Source organism: Camarhynchus parvulus, chromosome 2 (assembly GCF_901933205.1).
Source record: "Camarhynchus parvulus chromosome 2, STF_HiC, whole genome shotgun sequence".
NCBI lineage: Eukaryota > Metazoa > Chordata > Aves > Passeriformes > Thraupidae > Camarhynchus > Camarhynchus parvulus.
The window spans coordinates 22,770,995-22,790,002 of record NC_044572.1 but is presented as its reverse complement, the minus strand read 5'-3'; the positions used below and the strand labels follow the sequence as shown (position 1 = coordinate 22,790,002).

Sequence of the window (19,008 nt, the reverse complement as noted above, 5' to 3'; positions counted from 1 at the left end):
TGGTTCCTAACCCTGGAGCAGAGACCCAAACTTTCAGGCCCCAGGCTTCACCTGCTTCCCACTTTGGTGTGACCTTTGTGCCCTGCAGCGGGGGCAGTCTTGGCCTGTGATGGCAGAGCTATTTTCAAGTCTGACTTCAAAACTAGTGTTAGAGGGCATAAAATTATACAAAATTAAGCTTATTATTTCCATAAATTGCCCTTATGTCAAAAACTTTCCAGGCATCTTCACCCCTTTGTTTTTGGTTTTTTTTTTGCTAACGATGCGGTAGTTTCCTGTACTTACAAACATAAAGTAAATTAAAATGCCCTCATTTTCATACTGACTTCCACTACCTTTTATTTGCATTCTCACATACCTCTTACCCCAATTTAAAAACAAAAAATGTCATTAAGAAACATAAAAAAGCATTGCATTTTGGGTTATCGGGCACTGCTTATTAAATATAATAAAAAGAGTAACTTTTTCAAAACAGATTTGCACATTTGCACCTTAAAAGCAGTGTAGCCTGCTCCCCAAAACGATAGCAGTCATTTGCACAGAACACTGGTAGCTACACAATTCTGTAACTGGGACTTAAGCCAGGAGAACCTGATATCTACACTAATGTCTGCTAGCATGTTCTTTAAAAAGTCTTCTGTGCCAGTGGTGGTAGCCTAGTTATTTACAGGTATTGTATGTCTATACCATAATAAGCTTTGCTATATGTAGGTATATATGTTTATTTGTTTACTCTCATCTAGATGTCCCATCTAAATAGTCAAAAGATTCATATGAAAGATTTACACATCAATTTTAAGTGCATTTCGAACTTCCCCACCACTATAGGATTGACTCTGCAATAACAAATATTGTACTGAGCTGCTGTTGTGCAGAGAGGCTCTAAAGTAATTGAACTATTTTGACAAAAAATATACAGAATTTAAGAGTCAGCTTAAAAATACTTAAGTATTGAAACAGACAGTAACATTAGTTTCTTTGACTCCTCTTCCCCAATCATCTCATAAGAACAGCTGTAATAAAATTTTACCAATTCCTTCAAGCTAACACTACATCAGAAGTATTTTAATAAGTACAAAATAATCAGAAATTCAAATAAATACTGCCAAATCAAACACCATAGTTTTGATGAATTCTCTGAATGGATGGGAGCTGGCACCAAAAGACATTTTTTCCTCATTTCTGCAAAGACCTAGAAACCTGGCTTCTTGGAGTTCCTGCCCCAGCTGCAAAAGAGGCACTCACCACTCTGCTCCCAGCAGCAGGCAACAGACACTTGGTCAGCCAAAGGACCATCTTAACTTAGCAGACAAGCACAGAGATTGCAGAAGTGGCAGATCATTTCTAACACCACTGCACCATCACCCCAGGTCATAATGCAGTAATCAGCAAAAAATAACAGCTTTTCTAATCACAGTTTTGTGCATCCCAGTGCCACTTTTTGCTTTCAATATTAGAATGAGAGGAGGAACCCCAGCCAACTTTTTTTTTTATCATCTGGATCTTAATGAAGTTTATGTCCCTGCTTGCTGTTAAATTACACAGATTAGTAACACATGAGTAAAATAAATACAATCCTTCACATCATTACATTTCAAATCACCACATCTGAGAGGGAAAGCACAAACAACATGCACTTGGCATGTATGGAACATTTGCTGCCCAGGTTTGAAGGCAGGACTTCTGTTCAAAAGCCTCTACCTCTTCAGCCAAAGAAATAATTTATTCAGCTGGCTGCCATTGCAGGCTTCTCAATGGAAGAAAGTACCTTTCACTGTACGAATACAGTGACAATGAAATACAAGAACAAAGAATTATCTGGACTTACAGTTCATCAAATGCTTCTGAACCTGTGGCCCCAGCCAACCCTGCACACATGCACAGAAACCAAGGTATGGACGTGCACAGACCGCAACCCTCCACATTTCCATCCTGACACTTAGACTCTCCCAATCAGGTATCTTAAAGCATTTTATATATTGCAGCTCCAACCACAAGTTTATCAAACACCCATGAATGTGACTGATCTGTGCAGTTATGGGAGAAAGGATTTCTCACTTCCCCTCATCTGGAGTACATCCTGTTCATCTCAGCGCTGCTTAGGTCAGGCACCATTTCGCAGCTGTGTACATTTATAACGTGCTCCTATCAGGTGCATAATAAATATCCAAATCCTACTGCTAACATCATTTTAGTAGTTAATCAATCAAGCCTAAGTGTTCCCAAGTTCAAAACCAGCAGCTGCTGTGGGTTGACACAGATCCAGCGATGAGCAGTGTGTTCAGGATTCCGTACCCGATTCACCTCCACATCTAAGGATGCTCATGGTGCTCTGCAGCAAGGGTCTCAGCACCATTTTTCTCCACCAATTAATTAGCTCATCAACTGAAGACAGCTCAGGGGGCATGGGATTGAAAATCTACCATCAACATAAACTGCTTTTCCTAGCAATTACTGGTGGAGACAATAAACGGCCTTGCCAAAACTCAGTGTGTATCCCATTGCTACTTGAATACATCACCCTCCAAATAGGAATGAGAAGCAGATCATCTGATTAGCTTGGTCTAGATGGGGGAACACTGTATACAGACCCACAACCTACAACTCACACCACAGACTTGAGCAGCCATCAAATATTGGGTTTTTTTGAAAGATAGCCTTTTTGATTCTACTTCCCTCAATAATGTAGTATCAATATTTCTTTAGTCATTAAATAAGGCACTGATTTGATACATTATGTGCTTGAAAGACACACAACCCCACAATCACAAAAACACCTTTTTCAAAGAAACTTTCCATAAAGCAATACCAGCTCCATTTTGCTCAATCCTTGCAAGCAATTCAAAGGCAATTGCTTTGGACAGCAGAGCAGCAACCTTTGGCATGACTCCCACCAGCTGCCTCCATTCACATGTAAACCACAAAGGTTGGAGGATATTTTTCCTCACAGACTTGTCCATGAATGGTATGACATGATTCAGAAAGGAAAAACCCAAAGAGACATGCTATTAAAAGCCTCTCCACACATTCCCAACTAATAACTCAGTTTCCCAGTCTTTCCTTGTGTTCTCCATCATTTCCCTCTCCTTATTCTCTTACTCTGGTAACGCTGCCAGACTAGACACTTTTATTTTTTATTCCTCTTACTCTGCTCTCTGTCTTTTGTGCTGGAAAAGAGGCTTTGTCCTATTTGTTTTCCAACATGCTGAGCACAGTCATAGGAGAATCTGCTTATTGCCTCAAAGTATTGCTCACTGATGGGTGAAATAAATAACAGTGTCTTGCTCCTTCTCTTTCCCACACTTTATTCCTTAGCAATGCAAAACAGAGTCTTTACATCAAAAAACCCCCACCATTTCTTCTTTTTAGTGGGGTCTCAGTAATGTTACAAAACTGAAGGAAGTGACAGTAAATATCTAAGATTTTCTCTGGCATCCTTCTACCACACAGAGTTTAAATGTACAGTCTGCAGAACTACTTTGGCAAAAGTTTTACTTTCTGAGCATGCTGATTTCACTTCAGATGGCTGACATGCCCCAGAAGAGCCAGGGAAGAAAGAAAAAGAAATATCTTGGGACTTCCCACTTCCTCTCAGCAGAACCCTGTCCCAAACCTCCTGCCCTCAAAAATATGTAACCACTATATTCTGTGTACTTTCCAGTGATACAAAAGTGCTCCAATCTGCCTTCCCAGTTAAAAAAAAAAAAAAAAGATACTTGTACTTAAAGGGGAAGAAGGAGCAAGAGCAAGATCAAATTTTCCAAAAAACATTTTAAGTATCACTTTAAAATCACTATTTTTTATCTATTTAGTTTCTTTTCACTACTTGCTTTTGACATACAAACACAAATGCTATTGATGAAAGTCAAACAGAAAATCATATCTTTCTCCATTAAGCACTTTAAGCTAAAAAGACCTCAGAAAGCCAAATTAACTATCTTCCCACATCAGAGACAAGCTCTCAGGATCACAACTAGTAGGAAATTAGAACTGTGAAGTGGCATTTTCTTACTCTCTTTTGCTTGAATCTCATGTCCCAAAATATAATGAAAGCAATTTCAATTTATATTGACAAAATTACCTGCTAAGAAAACACAGACAGCATTCATGATCAAACTGTTGATAGAATTTATAGTATATGTTCATATACTGATTTACCTACAATAAGTTATCAAACTACTTCCTCACATCACATTTTGAAAACTAATGAACTTTTCTAGGTATTTGACTATGAAGATGTTTTTCTCTAATACTGGACACAGAAACTGCCTGGAAGGCGCCAACACCTGTGCCCCTCTCAACTTTTGTTTTGATCTTGAAAGGGATCAGATTTTCCTGCCCTGTTAGAAAGTCCACACGGGTTCAGATTTAATTTCTGAGGGGCAAGACATCTTTTCTCCCCTCAGTATTCTTGTGCACCCCAGCATTAATTCATTCAGATACCTTCTCACACCTGTACTATCTGTGCACTACTGAACAAGGATGCCAAATAACCTGCAGAAACAACCCTGCTACAATGGCTAACTTGAAAACATAGATTTCTGATTATGCGTGCATGTTTTGAAATTTGTTTAAATTCCCTTCTGGGCAGAGGTTCTTCAAATACAGTCAACATTTATTTCTCATTAATTAATGGGAGCTATTTTTTACTTCAAGTTTATTTGAATAGTAAATGTTGAAATGCATGTGAAATGAGTTACCTTACAAAGACACAGAAATTTCTGCTCTTTCTAGCACACTGAACAGAAATTTATTCTTGTCAACTACAGCTTCCAAACAAGACAGCTCCCAACATAAAAAAAATTGGAGTAAATCACCATAGTAGATGGAGTGCTAACATTGTTATGCCACATTCAGAGCTTCATGTTAAAAACCCAATTCCTAGGTCAAATGACATTTTTGAAGTACTTAATTGTTGTCATTATATTGCAAAGGTTTCATATTGGTGTCTCCCTAGTGCAAGAGTTTCACATCTCCTTGATGTTTCTCATAGGCAGCTCCTCTAGGCACTGACTCTTGTCCTCGCAGTAGCCAGCTGACTCCAGTTCCCCTCAACCATCCAATCCACTATTTTATAACACTCTTCTTATTGGCTACAGCTGTGGCCTGTTAAAATCAGGCCTGCTCCTAATCTTTAATAATTAACCCAGCAGCAACTCTTTAGGGGGTAAGATTACTTTCTATGCTTTTTTATATTCTATCCTCCTACACTTAATCACTTTTCAACATAATTTTTTCTATTATTTTTCTACTTACAGAACCTTTCCTTACTTCCTAGGCTTTTCCCACTTTTTACCTTGGGGATGATAAAATGCTGATTCACTTCATCTGAAAGCCTTATTTTCAAGAAACAGATGATATTTCACTAGACTACATCAGATCTAGGTTCCATTTGAATTACTTCATCTCCTTATATTTCAGTTAACTGTCTGAGGAGCCTTTCCAAATGACTCTCCAAGTTTCTGCTTGCCAGTACAATCATCTAGCTGACCCCCTAACGCATCTTCTAGATCCTGATCCTTCAACTGGTGTCTGAAGCCATCTGTGGCCTTTCCCATTCTCTCTCCAGCATTGTCACTGATAAAAGATGGAGTGTACCCACTTCCAATTGTCTTTCTTCCAATTGTTTTCCTTTCCTCTTCTTTTCCCTTTTCTTTTCCCTTTCTTTTCTTTTCCCTTTTCTTTTCCCTTTTCTTTTCCCTTTTCTTTTCCCTTTTCTTTTCCCTTTCCTTTCCATCTCTGGCAGATGTTTCTGAACAATATACTCTCATTTCCCCTTTATGGCATTCTCCACATCAATGGCTGTGTACATGCTCTTTAGGCAGTCTCTGTTGAATGGAAGTTATTCAGCACATCAGAGTCTGCTGGGAAAACAGGCAGATATGAGAGTAAGACATGAGATGCCTTTATGCCAGAAGGCATGAATGGATCAACTGTTTCTTTTTTGATCTGTAAACAGCTACAGAGGTCCTGGACAATGTGTCTTTGCTAGACAAATGAAAGGAGACAAGGATGCTGTTCCTGATGGTTTCAGTGTCCTGAGACCTCTCCTCCAGACTGTCCTCTCCCAGCAAGGAAATCCCACAAAGATGTAAAGTAAAATACCACATTCCACTCATGCTAACAAAACCAGATAAACAAAGATAAGATCCAGCAGACTTCCAAGTCACATCATGGAACACAATCCAGAGGTAGGATCAGGATTTAAAAAATTCTTACACACATCTGTCATGACACCAGTGTACTCCTTTACTTTTAAGTTTAATATAAAAGGTATCAAGAAACAGCAGCCATTATCAGAGGTTTTCTGGTGCCACCAGACAGCTCAATGCCATTTGGTATAATTATTCACTTAACAGAAACAGCAGAAAACATTTCTTTCATAAACCCCAGCTGTTCTGGGAAACATGGTGCCCTCAGAGCAGGAACTCCAGCCCCCAGAGCACTGCAGAGTCAAGGTTAATGTCCTTCCAAAGCATTTAAGGGCTGCTGTTTGTAGCAACCTAAACTGAGCAACAAGGTAAGGTGTGCTGCCCCTGCTGCCTGGAGCTGGTGTTCCTCACAGCAGCCCAGCTGGCATTTGTATCTATGACCAAAGCAGAGCAGGTAACACAGCAATGCTCCTGCTGCTGCTGCCGCTTGCACAGACTCCAGACCTCCTCTGCCTCTCACACTCCCCCCACGATGCAGGCTGAGGGTGGGCAAGGACACAGCTGGGACAGCTGAGCCCAAGTGACCAAAGGGATATTCTGTGACACATGAACAACATCATGAAAAGCCATAAAAACTGGGGGTTTGAACTTTCCAAGGTGGCTGCTGCTCAGAGACTGGTTGGGATCACTCCACCTGTGGGAGGTGCTGAGTGGCTGCCTTTACATCACTTGTGGTTTTTCTTCACTTTTCTTCACTATTAAATAGTCTTTACCTCAAGTCACAAGGTTTTCCTGCTTTTACTCTTCCAATTCTTATCCCACTGCAAGGAGCAGGAGAAGGAGGGTGGGAGGGAGGGGCTGATAGGTGCTTAGTTGCTGTCTGGGTTAAACCCACCACATAAGGTCTTGACTAAAAAGCTCTAATGTGAAATATTTGTGAAATGTGAAGTTATTGTGCTGCTTGAAATATATGTCTGTTACAGACTTAAACACTCATCACTTGCTGAAATGAAATAGCAGAAGTATCATATTCTCAAACTCTATGAAAACAAAGTATTTAATACAACAGCAAGCTTACACTGGTCATACTCAAGAATAAAGTGGGCGTACTTAAGTGGGCATACTTAAGAATAAAACGATATTCTATATTGTAAAGTACTTTCAGAATCCCCATCTTGCAGGGTCCAGAGCCCTGGATTACCAAGAAACATCTCTGTGAATGGAAGCTGTTGTGCAGAGCACCTTTAGGAAGTGCTGCAGGTACTTTAAATCGATTTTAGTAATTAAACAACCAGGGAAAAAACAGAGCAAGTGTCTTCCCAATGGTACTGTAACTAGTGCATCTGTTCCAGTGTTATGGGCTACAACTGTATGTTATAACTTTTCTGTGGAAAGAGGCTGCATGTCAACAGAAGTGTACATCCTATTCTTTTTTTATTTTGCCTTTATTTTTGGAAGGAAAAAAAATGTCATTATAAAGGAGAGACTATTGGCTGGTATTTTGGACTTCTGTATTTTGTTAAATTCAGAGCAAAACTACAACCCCCTCCAGCTTCCCTTGTTTTTTATTTTAATAATATTTCAATATTTTATATGTTTTATTTTTATTTTCTAATATATTATTTTCTAAAATATTCAAATGGGAGACTAGACAAAACAACCTGCTGAGATTTCTTCTAACTGAAGTATTTTCTTTCAGATGAACTTTCTGTACGCCACTTTTCCACACAGAGGTGTTCTACTGCATATTTATGAACTTGTGAAAATGCTGAAGTTTAATGGCAGAGCTGTCAGACCCCAAACAACGTAAGCACAAACTGCACCACCACTGCAAAAACTCTATGGAGTGAAAATAAAATGAAAAAAAAAGCTAATTTGACACAAGCAGTACTCTGAAGCATAAGCACCAACACATAACAAAAGAGGAAATGAAACTGATTTCACAAAAATAGACATACAAAGCAGAAAAATGAAGCTGGCATATACAATAACCTGTGGTATATTACCATGAGAGCTACAAGCAAGATAACTGAACTCTTATACACAAAAGATTTTGAAATACAGATGATGATAAGCACAACCTTAAAAACTATGTCAAAAGTTATACATAATCTTTATTAAATATAAAGCATTATCATGTATCAAGTCAAGAAATAGAAAAATACAGAAAATTAGGCTGTTCAAAAATTTTCCACTTTTTTGCAGAAGCATAATGGTTTCTGGAAAGATGCCATTAAGAAAAGATTTTTCAGAGCCAAAACTGGACCTAGCTGTCAACTCATCTCTGTAAAGGAGAATATTATCTGGTGATCACAAAATGCAGCTGGGCTGTGTGATACACATGCTGAAACACTATCAGCTTGTCTAGAGTGGGCTGGATCTTCTATAAGAAGAGGAGAGCTGGCCTCTCATCCTGTTACAGACAAAAAAGGGATCTGAAATCTCAGAACTTTGAAGAATAAATAAGATGTTTATTTCCCAGCCCAAAATTAAGGCATACTACACCTCTACAGTAAAAGAGTCTTTACTCACAACTCTTCCCTGATGTTAAATGAAAGAACACATGCACATATACACAAGGGAAATGCCCACAGAGGTATACAAACTTGCCGGAAACAGAATACAAACAAATTAAAGCAACAAGTCCCTGTGGTCCCATTTGGAAATACTGCACAGGAAATCCAAGTGGTAAGGTGAAACTATTCTGACTTGGAATGCAAATAGAAGCTAAATAGAAAACAGTTTAGTTGTAAGCTATTTTAAAATATTTAAGAATTCGAGAAGGGAGAAAGAAGACGACTTCACAATAAAACACTTGCTTTTCATTAGCATTTTTGTGCAGTTTATAAAATCTCTAGAGAATGTGTTGCCTGAATATGAAGTCACATTTTGAATACTGTGTAAGTAATAACACATCCTCCCCTCCCTAGAAAACACCCAGATCCTTCACTATACTCCAGTTTTCCTTCACTGTTCTTCTCTTTACCCGCTCCAGGCTATTCTACAATGGATTTGTCAGCAGCTCCAGCTTTTTTGTAAGAGACAACTCATTTCTGCAAAAAGAATTTTCTTCTCATTTATTTATGCCAGACATTTGACGAAGATAAATCAGAAACTGTAAAAGATGAACCAATACAAAGCCAAGACTACACCTGGAATTTTGCCAGCAAAAGTAGCATTGTTTAACAAAATTACCCCTAAGAAATATTACCACTGTGATTTTTATGTGCCCCTAGCTCCAAACATAAAAATACCAATATTGGATGAAGCCACTCAGCCAGTGTGCTCTCTCTGTCTCTCAACAGATAAGCTCTGTGGTTTCTGTTGAGGGAGAGCACATACCCTTCCAGTGAGAGTCACCTCCAGATGTTTTCCATTTGTCCCCTCCTCCAACATGTGCTCTGTTGTCCCCAGACACGCTTCACTGTTCCACATCTTGGGGAAAAACTCACTCCCAGCCCAAGGCTTTCACCAGTCCTGAAGCCCCTTTCCTGCAGCAAGGCAGAGACAGCAACATGAGGCAATGAGGTCAGCTCAGTGCAGCTCTCCACAGAAAACTTCCCTCTGTCTGCTTAATTCCTTTTTTACTCAACTTGTCCACATCACACATAGTTTTGCATATCTGTCATAATTCTCCTTGGTGGTCTTTTCCAGGCTTAACAATCCTACTTTATTTGCTTTCTCCTTACAACACAGCTGGCTCATAACTGCCCTGCTTGGGTTGTCCAGTTCCAGCAAAGCTTTTCCAAGAAGGACTCCGAGGGCACCTTGAATGATTACAGAAGAGAGAGCAAAGAAAACAGTGACACCTCATGTAAAGGCATGCAAAGGAAGAAACATCCTTGACTCCCTCTGCTATCACCTCCCCAAGTCCTTCAAAGTGTCAATTTAAAATCAGAGAAGGAGCAGGGCAGCATGTCTACCTTCTAGAAAAGCTGAGAACACACTAGCAACATACCTGCTATCTTCCTCTCCCAAATCCCTCTGGTTAGCATGAGGGAAATCATTTATATCAAGTAAAGATGGTAAAGTTTATACTAGATATAACAAATAAAGACAGGATTCAATGAGCAAGTAAAGACCCAACCTGCCTGACGTGGATATCCGTAGTTTGACTATATTGTATTAGAGACAGAAATTAATTTATTCTACACTTGCATTCATGTTTGGATACAACTGCTTTGTATAGCCTTAGAATAAATACCAAATTTCCCCTTATACTTGCAAGCAGATTTGTGTTTATTACCTTAAAAGATTGAAAGTCATTATGGATATTTCTAATATCCTTTGCTGCTTCTTGAACATACACTTCCTTAAAACCAGCCAGTTTTTTAAAGTTATATATAGTCAAAGATAAATGCAGCCTAAGTTAGAAAACTCATTTTCTTAGAAGAAACCTAAAGAAGAATTCATCTGTTCATATTAAAGCATAACATAAAAGGACTTAGTAGTGGGGGAGAAAAATGATGGAGGGAGATACCTATGCATGCATCAAAGCTTCACTTTAATAATATAAAAGAAATAGGTGTCAGGCTGAAGCCTGATAAAGAAAACTTAAGCATGGAAGAATTTTGATTTTTTCTCCCAAGTTTTTTGTAACACACTTTTTTCTTCCAAAAGAACTAAACTAAACTGTAAGACCAGTTTATATCCCTGTTGTGGCTGCAAGGGACAAAAAAATTTATGGCATGATTTGTAGATTGTCATGTTAATCACTTCTGCTCTTCTTGTCTGCAATCAGTCAAGGCTGCTAACATTTACCTGAGAAATAACCCTTGTTTTCAACAAGAAAAATTACTACCTCATGCCCATTTTTCTTATTAAGTATCATTTTACAAATTAAGGCTTTGATTCCACAAGTATGCACATTTTTGACAAGTTTATGTGTTTCCCTGCAAGCCAGCAAGTTTCTCAACACACAAAGCGCAGAGCACTTCATGCTTTGCAAAAGCTTTACTAAGAATTTAGGAACTAAAGACTAAAAACTTGTTCAGTAACTAATAATCCAACTGAGAAATGCATGGTAACCTGCTTATTAAAAGGTACTTAAAATGCTGACCCCATCTAGGTTACCAGAACAGTAGGTTTTTGAAACGTGGTTTTGTGATAAAATTCAAGAGATTTACCAGTCTATCTGGAGGGGGAGATAAATAACAGACACAGCAGAAGATTAAAGAAAGATAACAGAAAACATAGGGAATGATGAATTTGAGGACTCTAATATTTAGGCCATGCCCATATCTTCCTTCCATAAAAAACAAAATAGTAATCAATACTCATTTTGAAATCTAGAGTACACAATAGGTTTATAGCTCACATTAATTCTAGAGAGAGCTTTATGATGCTTTTAGTGGCCCAGGACAATAATTAGAATTGTCAAAATGCACCTCAGCATTGGTGCTTTGTTTTCCATTTGTCTTGGTTGTTAACTTTGGCCACTAAGACAAAAAACCCAAAACCAAACAAACAGAAAAACAAAATGCTTTAATGACCACAATTCACCAACCCATAGCTGATTTTTCATGATGAGGTTTAGGATTAATTTTTTAGTATTTTACACACTAACTAACTAGTTTGGGAGAAAACCATCTCCAGGGGACCATTAATTAATTACAGACATATTGTTTATTAATGCATATTTTTCTTTTCCAAAACTGTGCAGCAAGAGTGAACATAATTTACTCCCTTCTCTTATAAACTTAATAATAAATCTGCTTTTCTGCACTCTTGATTATAGCCCAGTTTTAAAGCATCCCCCACCTTGATCAAGCAGGACCCTAAGGGTACCTTTTTCTAGCATAATGAGCACAATCTTTTGAACTACTCTACTGAAGAAGTTTGGTGCTCAGGACAGAGCTCCATGAACCAGTTTGCAAGACGCACGTCATCCTGCTATTACAAAACAGCAGCAATTCCTAAAATGCAAGCCAGTATAAGGCAGTTCACCTCTTAAAGGGTAAACTGAAAAAAACAAAGTACTAAAATAGTAAATTATGTGATCATGCACTAGTCTTAGACAGAAAAACAAAATAAAGGTATGCTGCTCCTTCAAAAGCCGAGGTTGCTCAGCTGTGCTTTGTTGATGTTGACAGCAGCTTTATGCATAAGCAAAGAACTTACAGGTGCAACACAGCCATTCAAATTTGGAATACAGCCCTACCATCATCAGCTCACAGACCCTTTCCTAGAAATCATGCATTAGACCACAAAGTGTTAAAGCCAAAATTACAGCTGGGAGTCCTGTTGACAGCTGGTACAGTGCAATGAGTAATTCTGGCTAGACTCGGGTTCCCCAGCTTTTTTTTCCACAGGATATTTCTTAATGCTAATGCCAATTCCAGAACTGGAAACATTTCAGGAACAAGTCTATAAGCAGAGCAATTCACCATAAGAAGCACTTAAGGGCCACACTTCAGATCAAGAATTGAGAGGCTTCAAATAGCCTGTATTTGCTCTACACAACTCCATATAAAGTTAGAAACATATCTAAGGAAGAAATGAATGTGAAAACTGAGGTTAAAAAGTGCACACAGCAGCAGTAAGTGTGATGGGATATCCCCCTTCACCTAGGTTTATGGAGGAAGAACTACATGTTAAAAAACTATCTCCCTTCCCACCCTACTGCCTAGACCCACTACTAACCAGAAAAAAGTTCTTCACTTTTCACTTCAGCCTCCCCAGTGTCCTTTACAAAGGGAATACTCAAGACATGGTGCAGAATTCCCTTTATTTGACAAAGCTTATTTTTGCTCTGATGCTTTTGGCAGCAAATATTTCCTCTTTCCAGCTAAATCAATCTGGAGCCCCAAAATGATGGACTTTGCTACGAAGGGATAATTCCAGGCAAAATTTACTTTATTTCTGTTGGAAATAAAGTATCCGGTTCTTTTAAAGGTTCATAAACACAGGTGATTTCCATGGATAGGTTAGAGTCAGTTTTTGAAACAGACCTCATGGAAGAGCAGGCAGAAGAGAAGCTTAAATACACATCTTACGCATGTTAATGAAAACAAGCAACACAAGAGCTCCCTTTTTTTGTAATTCCTCATGGAAACACTTGATAAGAGGTAAAACTACAGATTCCTGTAAGAGGAAAAAAATTCAAACCTCAGCAATAAGCTCCGTGTTGCTTGCTCTGGAGTACCAAATGTTGGGATTTGGAGAGGGAAAGAAACAGAAGGACTATTCCAGGGGTGTCTTTGGCAGATGAGCAGTGGAGAGGAATGAGTTTCTAAAGGTAAACATTTATTACAGATGTTTCTAGAAAATCTCCACAATTATATTTCTTCTAAGCTTTAATAAACAAGTGGTTTGAAACAGTATCTCTTACAGTCTTCATAGTACTGGGCCTCGATTATTTGCAATGTACCATATGGAATCACAGATTAAGAAAATCACTTCTCCTTACAGAAACAGTTAGAATATTATAGGTGATCACATATGGAAAAACTAACAATGATGACACCAGCAATGCAAAAAGCTTCCAAAAATGCAGAAAGAAAGCAGCCTGTAAAAAAGTTCACGAGTCACAGAATGGTGGAGATTGGAAGGCTCCTCTGCAGGTCATCTGGTCCAACCCATCTGCTCAAGCAGGGCCACCTAAATCACAGTGCACAGGATGGACAGGTTGTCCAGATGGCTCCTCCACAGATGGTGATTCCACAACCTTAATGGGAAATTTCTCTTTTTCCTAGGTCACTCTCACAGTAAAAATGTGTTTCCTGATGTTCAGAGCTTTTCAGTTCCCTGTCTCAGTTCATGCCCCTGGTCCTGTCACATGGCACCACTGAGAAGAGCCTGACTTTGTCTTCTGTACATCTTCCCTTCGTTGGTAAGAACCCCCACTGCTCCTTCTCTTCTCCAGGCTGAACAGGCCCAGTTCTCTTCATTCCTCACAGGAGATTCTTCCCTTAATCACTTTAGTGGTTCTTCTTCGTGTCTTTTTTCCACTGAGGAGCCCAGAACTACCTGTACAGCAGGTGTGGCCTCATCAGTGCTGTGTGGAAGGGAGGGAGCACCTCCCCTTCACCTGTTGGCAACATTCCTCCCAGTGCACCCCAGGATAACAGCACCCACCTTCACAGCAAGGGCATGGTGCAAGCTCACATCCAACTTCATGTCCACCAGGACCCCCAAGTTCTTTTCTGCAAAGCTGGTCAGTTCCCAACATACTAGGTTTTAATAAAAAGTGTGGTCTGAACTTGGAGACTGAGCCTCTTGTTGAACTCCAGGCAAAATTCCATCCTGTACCCAGCTCAAGGCCCTGCTGAGCGACACAGGGCTCATTCTGGATGTTATTGTCTCTCACATTGTGGCTCATACTGTTAGTGACATACCATGACTCCAAGTTACATGGTCCTGAGGCAAAATGGTGAGGTTGTGAATGATGGCAATTTAATCCAATTTCTTCCTGATTAATTATCTATTTGAAATCTTGAAGAAGGCTAAGAAGCAAACTCAGATTGTAACTAATATATTCCAACTGAATATCTCATATTCCATCTATGTGCTTTGGCACAAGGAAAAAGAATTACATTTTCCATTTTTCACTTTCCTCTCCAAGAGGCCTTCTCTCTGATTTTTCACAAGAAATAGAAATTGAACAAGGAAGATAGCCATGGCATTCTCCCAAATCTTAAAAAAAAGTAAACCTAATTCACACAGGCTTCCAAGATAAGGATCCACTCACAGCAGAATATCTGCTCCAAAGTCTTGCATCACTACTGAACCCCAGAGGCCTCTTCAAATCACCTCCTCAGCAGTGAGTATCAAATATGCTCATGAGCTCTGCTGAGTCCCAGGGGACTGGGCTCACACTGGTGTCCTCTCTGAAGCTTAACTGACAATACCAAAATGAAACATCACTTTGACTGTAAAAGTCTGCATCTTTTCTGCCCCCACCCCCACCCCCGTGGGTGAATGAAATAATTAGTGCTGGGAATAAACCTACCAGAGCATCCCAGTTAAAACACTGTCAAAATTAATGCATAAGACAGAACTTTAAGAAAAGGATTCTTGTGTTCCATGACAGTATTTGTTCAAATATGACAGAATTTTCTTTTTTTTTTTTTTTTTACTTTTGAAGAAACATTTTATTGAATATCATAGTTTTTATGTTGTTGAATATAATCACAAATATAGTTTGAGCCCATTGTCTATGTCCATATAAAATGCATGACTAAACATTCTCTCCACACCACTGAAAAAAAAACGGTTCTTAAGATATAAAAAAATATATGCAGTCTAACTCATAACTGCTTAGATACTGCAAACTTACTTCCAAACATAAAAATACCATTTTCTTACTGATTTGAACAGAAAAAAGTCCTGAAGTGCTACAGCATATCTTTTTCAAGGGCAAGCAAATTAGGCATTTTCCTTCATCTTCTCTGAGCTTCTGTCATGATTTGATGACAGCCAGACAAATCACATTTAAATGAGCCATACCAGAATAATAACTAAACAAGTGGAAAAAAAACAACCACTCAAGTATTTCTCCAGATGCTGTCCTCTAGTTTCTGGAATTCTGTGCATCTCCAAGGTCATCAGGAGATGCCTCGAACAAACATCCTGTTTGTATCTGGTTCCTCTCTGTGCATGGAAAGCTAAAATAAATCATCACTGCTTTTGTTCTTTATTTTTTTAAACAAAAAAACTATTTTCCCTCCAAACCAAGCAAACCTGCAGTCATGAGAGACTTCCCACATCTGAACAAACCAGGACACTGTAAGAATGATAATGAATTTGACAAATGGAACTTGTATCATTCTTTGCATGGATAAGCTAAAAAAGCTTTTTCTGAGCAAGCATGGATTGCTATTTTTTAACTGTAAAACTGCATCAGTAATTGGCATGGACAAAGGAGAGCAGGTTGGAGATCATTTAACAAATCTGTCTGTTTGGAAGGCCAATAAATAAATGAGAGCTACCAACCCACACTTTGTGTGACTTCTGCCAGTGTCTGCCAGTGCCGGCAGGCTGCAGGTGCTGCCTCCCCCCCCTGCCCACTCCACTCAGGACACGGCTCCCACCCTGGCTGGGCTTCCCTGCAGCTGACTCAACATCTGGCAAGGACTTCAGAACATCCTGGTCACCACGGACAAGGTGACAACACCAGCTTCAGAACAGGACAAACAGCATAAAGGCGTACAGTGAATGCAGATAACTACACCGAGACCAAGCTGTAAATCAAAAGAGGCACAAACAGGAAAGCAAAAAGAGGAAATCAAAGAAGCATATCTGGGCCTCAGAGCTAACCAACAGCTATGGGTACTGCACTTGAACTGTGATGCATCTTTTGTCACCATATTGGTTAAAAGGAAATAACTAAAAAGAAACCAGAAACTGTTATAAGGAGACCACCAATTACAAAAGATAAAGAAAAGGATGGACATACTGATCCCATAGGAGGATGGGATAGATGTGTGCATAGGTGGTTTTCCAAAAAAAGAAAAAAGATAAAACGACCAAAATTAATAGAACAACTTCCAAAAAAGTAAGAAATTAAGATCTTGTTTCTCTGTCAGAAACAGAGACTGTTCCTCTGTCAGAAAAAGATCCTGTTTCTCAGGCAGAAAGCAACAATAACTGTTAGTGGAGAGATAAAGATAAAAATAATTCATGATTAAGCTCTCTACAAATTTCAAAATATTCTCCTTCTAACAATCCAGAAAGGAAAAATTCTTCATCTGTAGAAACAGTATTTAAGAAAAATAAGTCAAAATACGCATCCTCTGCACTTCTTACAACATACTTGGCACAACGAAAAGTCTTCCAGATCTCAAAGCTGAAGGGTACATCTGACCTAACTGATCACAGCAAGTGACCTCAGACAAATTCCTTCAGTGTTGAATTTTCAACACAGATGACAGAAAACAAGTCCAGGAACAGCACAAAGCCACCCTCAGGTGCAGTTTCAGGATCACCATGCCTGAGTCCCAATGTGCATCTCAGTGGAGAAGAAGGAAGGTAAAGATCCATTTTAAAAAATGGTGCTGAGTGTGATTGTGTATGATAATAATCCACTGGCAGCAAGAAGTTTACCCTCCCTAAAACAAACAGAAAATGCCTCAAACACATGTGGATGGAAGAACACCTTTTTGTACACGTGAGCTATCAAAGAAGTTCATGTACAAAGAAAAGCCCTGCTGAGTACATGGGAATAAGAAAAATATTGTAAGCCACTGGATTTCCTGGGTTGGCACATCAGTGAACATTTTCCAAAGCTAGTAATGTTTTTATTACTCAATACTTAAGAAGGTGAACACCTAGATTCTACTGAGAAACTTAATTCAAGTGAAGTAATAACCTCAGAGGGCCCCAAACACAATCAATTCCAGTTATTACTTAGAATTGGTTATAATGCATTATGTGTTCTCTCAGCAATCCTGCTTCCATCATTTATCATAGTTTTCAGCAGCATTCACACTTATTTTGACTTATTAGATTACTGCCAATATTTCATATTTAAATAACCTGTAATATTCAAGTTTGAATTTGTAACCTGATAAGGAGAATTTCCATACCTGAAATGAATATAAGAAGTACTAGCAGGACTCTGACTCAGCTGGCTTAGAAGTAGAAATGTTTGCTGGAAGGGGAAAAAGATAAATTCCAGAATATATAGAAAAACAGGTGTAAGGCAATAACAATTTTTTTAAGCCTTAATATCATCAAAATGACATTGTTTTGTGTACATAAAATCCATTTTGTTTGCATAAGCCTGTAATCTCTTTTTTCTTATCCCTTCCAAATAATTAACAAGAGATGTCAATTGACTCAGAACTTTGATTACTGTGGATGAGATCCTGCAAATATATGGCTGTCAGCAATATTGTGACACACAGCAGATGAGGCAGCATACATGCAGAATTTCTCAGGAAAGTTAAAATGTAGACTGATAATTTTCATTCAGATCCCTTCATGAGAAAAAGATTCAGATATAGTCATATGTCTGTTCGTAGTGTGGCTTGGAAGAAAAAAAGAACAAAGGCAATAATATCTAAGTACAAAGTAGATGGAAGAGACAGACCTATCAAGGAAGTGACAAGACTAGTTCTTGCCTCACAATCAGGAGATTGCCCACAAGGCCAAGAACAAGATATGGATCCCATATATAGCATATTGTGCTTTGTTACTCTATTTATCAATAAATTACTATATCCCATATGTCCCAAGAAAATAAACAGCAGGATTTACATGTAAGCATACTTGATCAAAGTAATAATAGCTTAGATTCAGACTCCACATTCCTGGAATGCATACACCCTCTCATCTGATGAGCAGAAACATCCCAAAATACACATGCACAAGTGAGAGAAATAGGCCTGGAAATTCATCTTCATTTTGCAATGTTTCTCTGATAGCTAAAACACTTGCCTGCAGTTCACAACAGTGCTATATATGTCAGCATTTTGGCCAAATCCTCACCATCCACTGCTGCAAATATGGATTCAGACCAAGTTCTGCTCCTTTGCTCCATCCATTTTCAATGAAAAGTTAAGCAAAGGACACAGACATATCAACTGGTCACAAGAACCCTTCTTCTATCCAGTTTCTACTGAATCAAAAGAAAAGGCAGAGAAAAGGGAGAGTAAGCAGGTTCCCACTTGACTTAACCACTTTCTCATGTCAGGAAAACACTACACTCTTCCTAGAAGGTAACAGGATGTACTCCCACCAAACACACCAGGCAGCAGAACACACAACAGAACATATCAATGGCTGAGGCAAAAATTCAAACCACTGCCACTCCACAGATTTAAGGGATGTGCCAAGATTAAAGCTCTTCCTCAGCTAAAAAAGAGGGTTCTCAAACTTTCATCTCCTAAAGGCCAGGTCTATTACCCAACAATAA

The 19,008-nt window shown here is 38.9% G+C and overlaps 1 protein-coding gene across 5 annotated transcripts in view; it reads right to left on the bottom strand.

Moving 5' to 3' along the window:
- Nucleotides 1-19,008, bottom strand: part of CDK14 (cyclin dependent kinase 14) — a 345,182-nt gene that overhangs the window by 313,102 nt on the left and 13,072 nt on the right. Inside the window, exon 1 of one of the 5 annotated variants that reach the window (XM_030944180.1) lies at nucleotides 9,495-10,222. The exons of the other annotated variants lie outside the window; for them this stretch is intronic. Coding sequence (XP_030800040.1) covers nucleotides 9,495-9,587 — 93 coding nt within the window. The 5' untranslated portion in view covers nucleotides 9,588-10,222. Of the gene's footprint in view, nucleotides 1-9,494; nucleotides 10,223-19,008 lie in introns of those variants that run through there. 5 annotated transcript variants of the gene reach the window in all.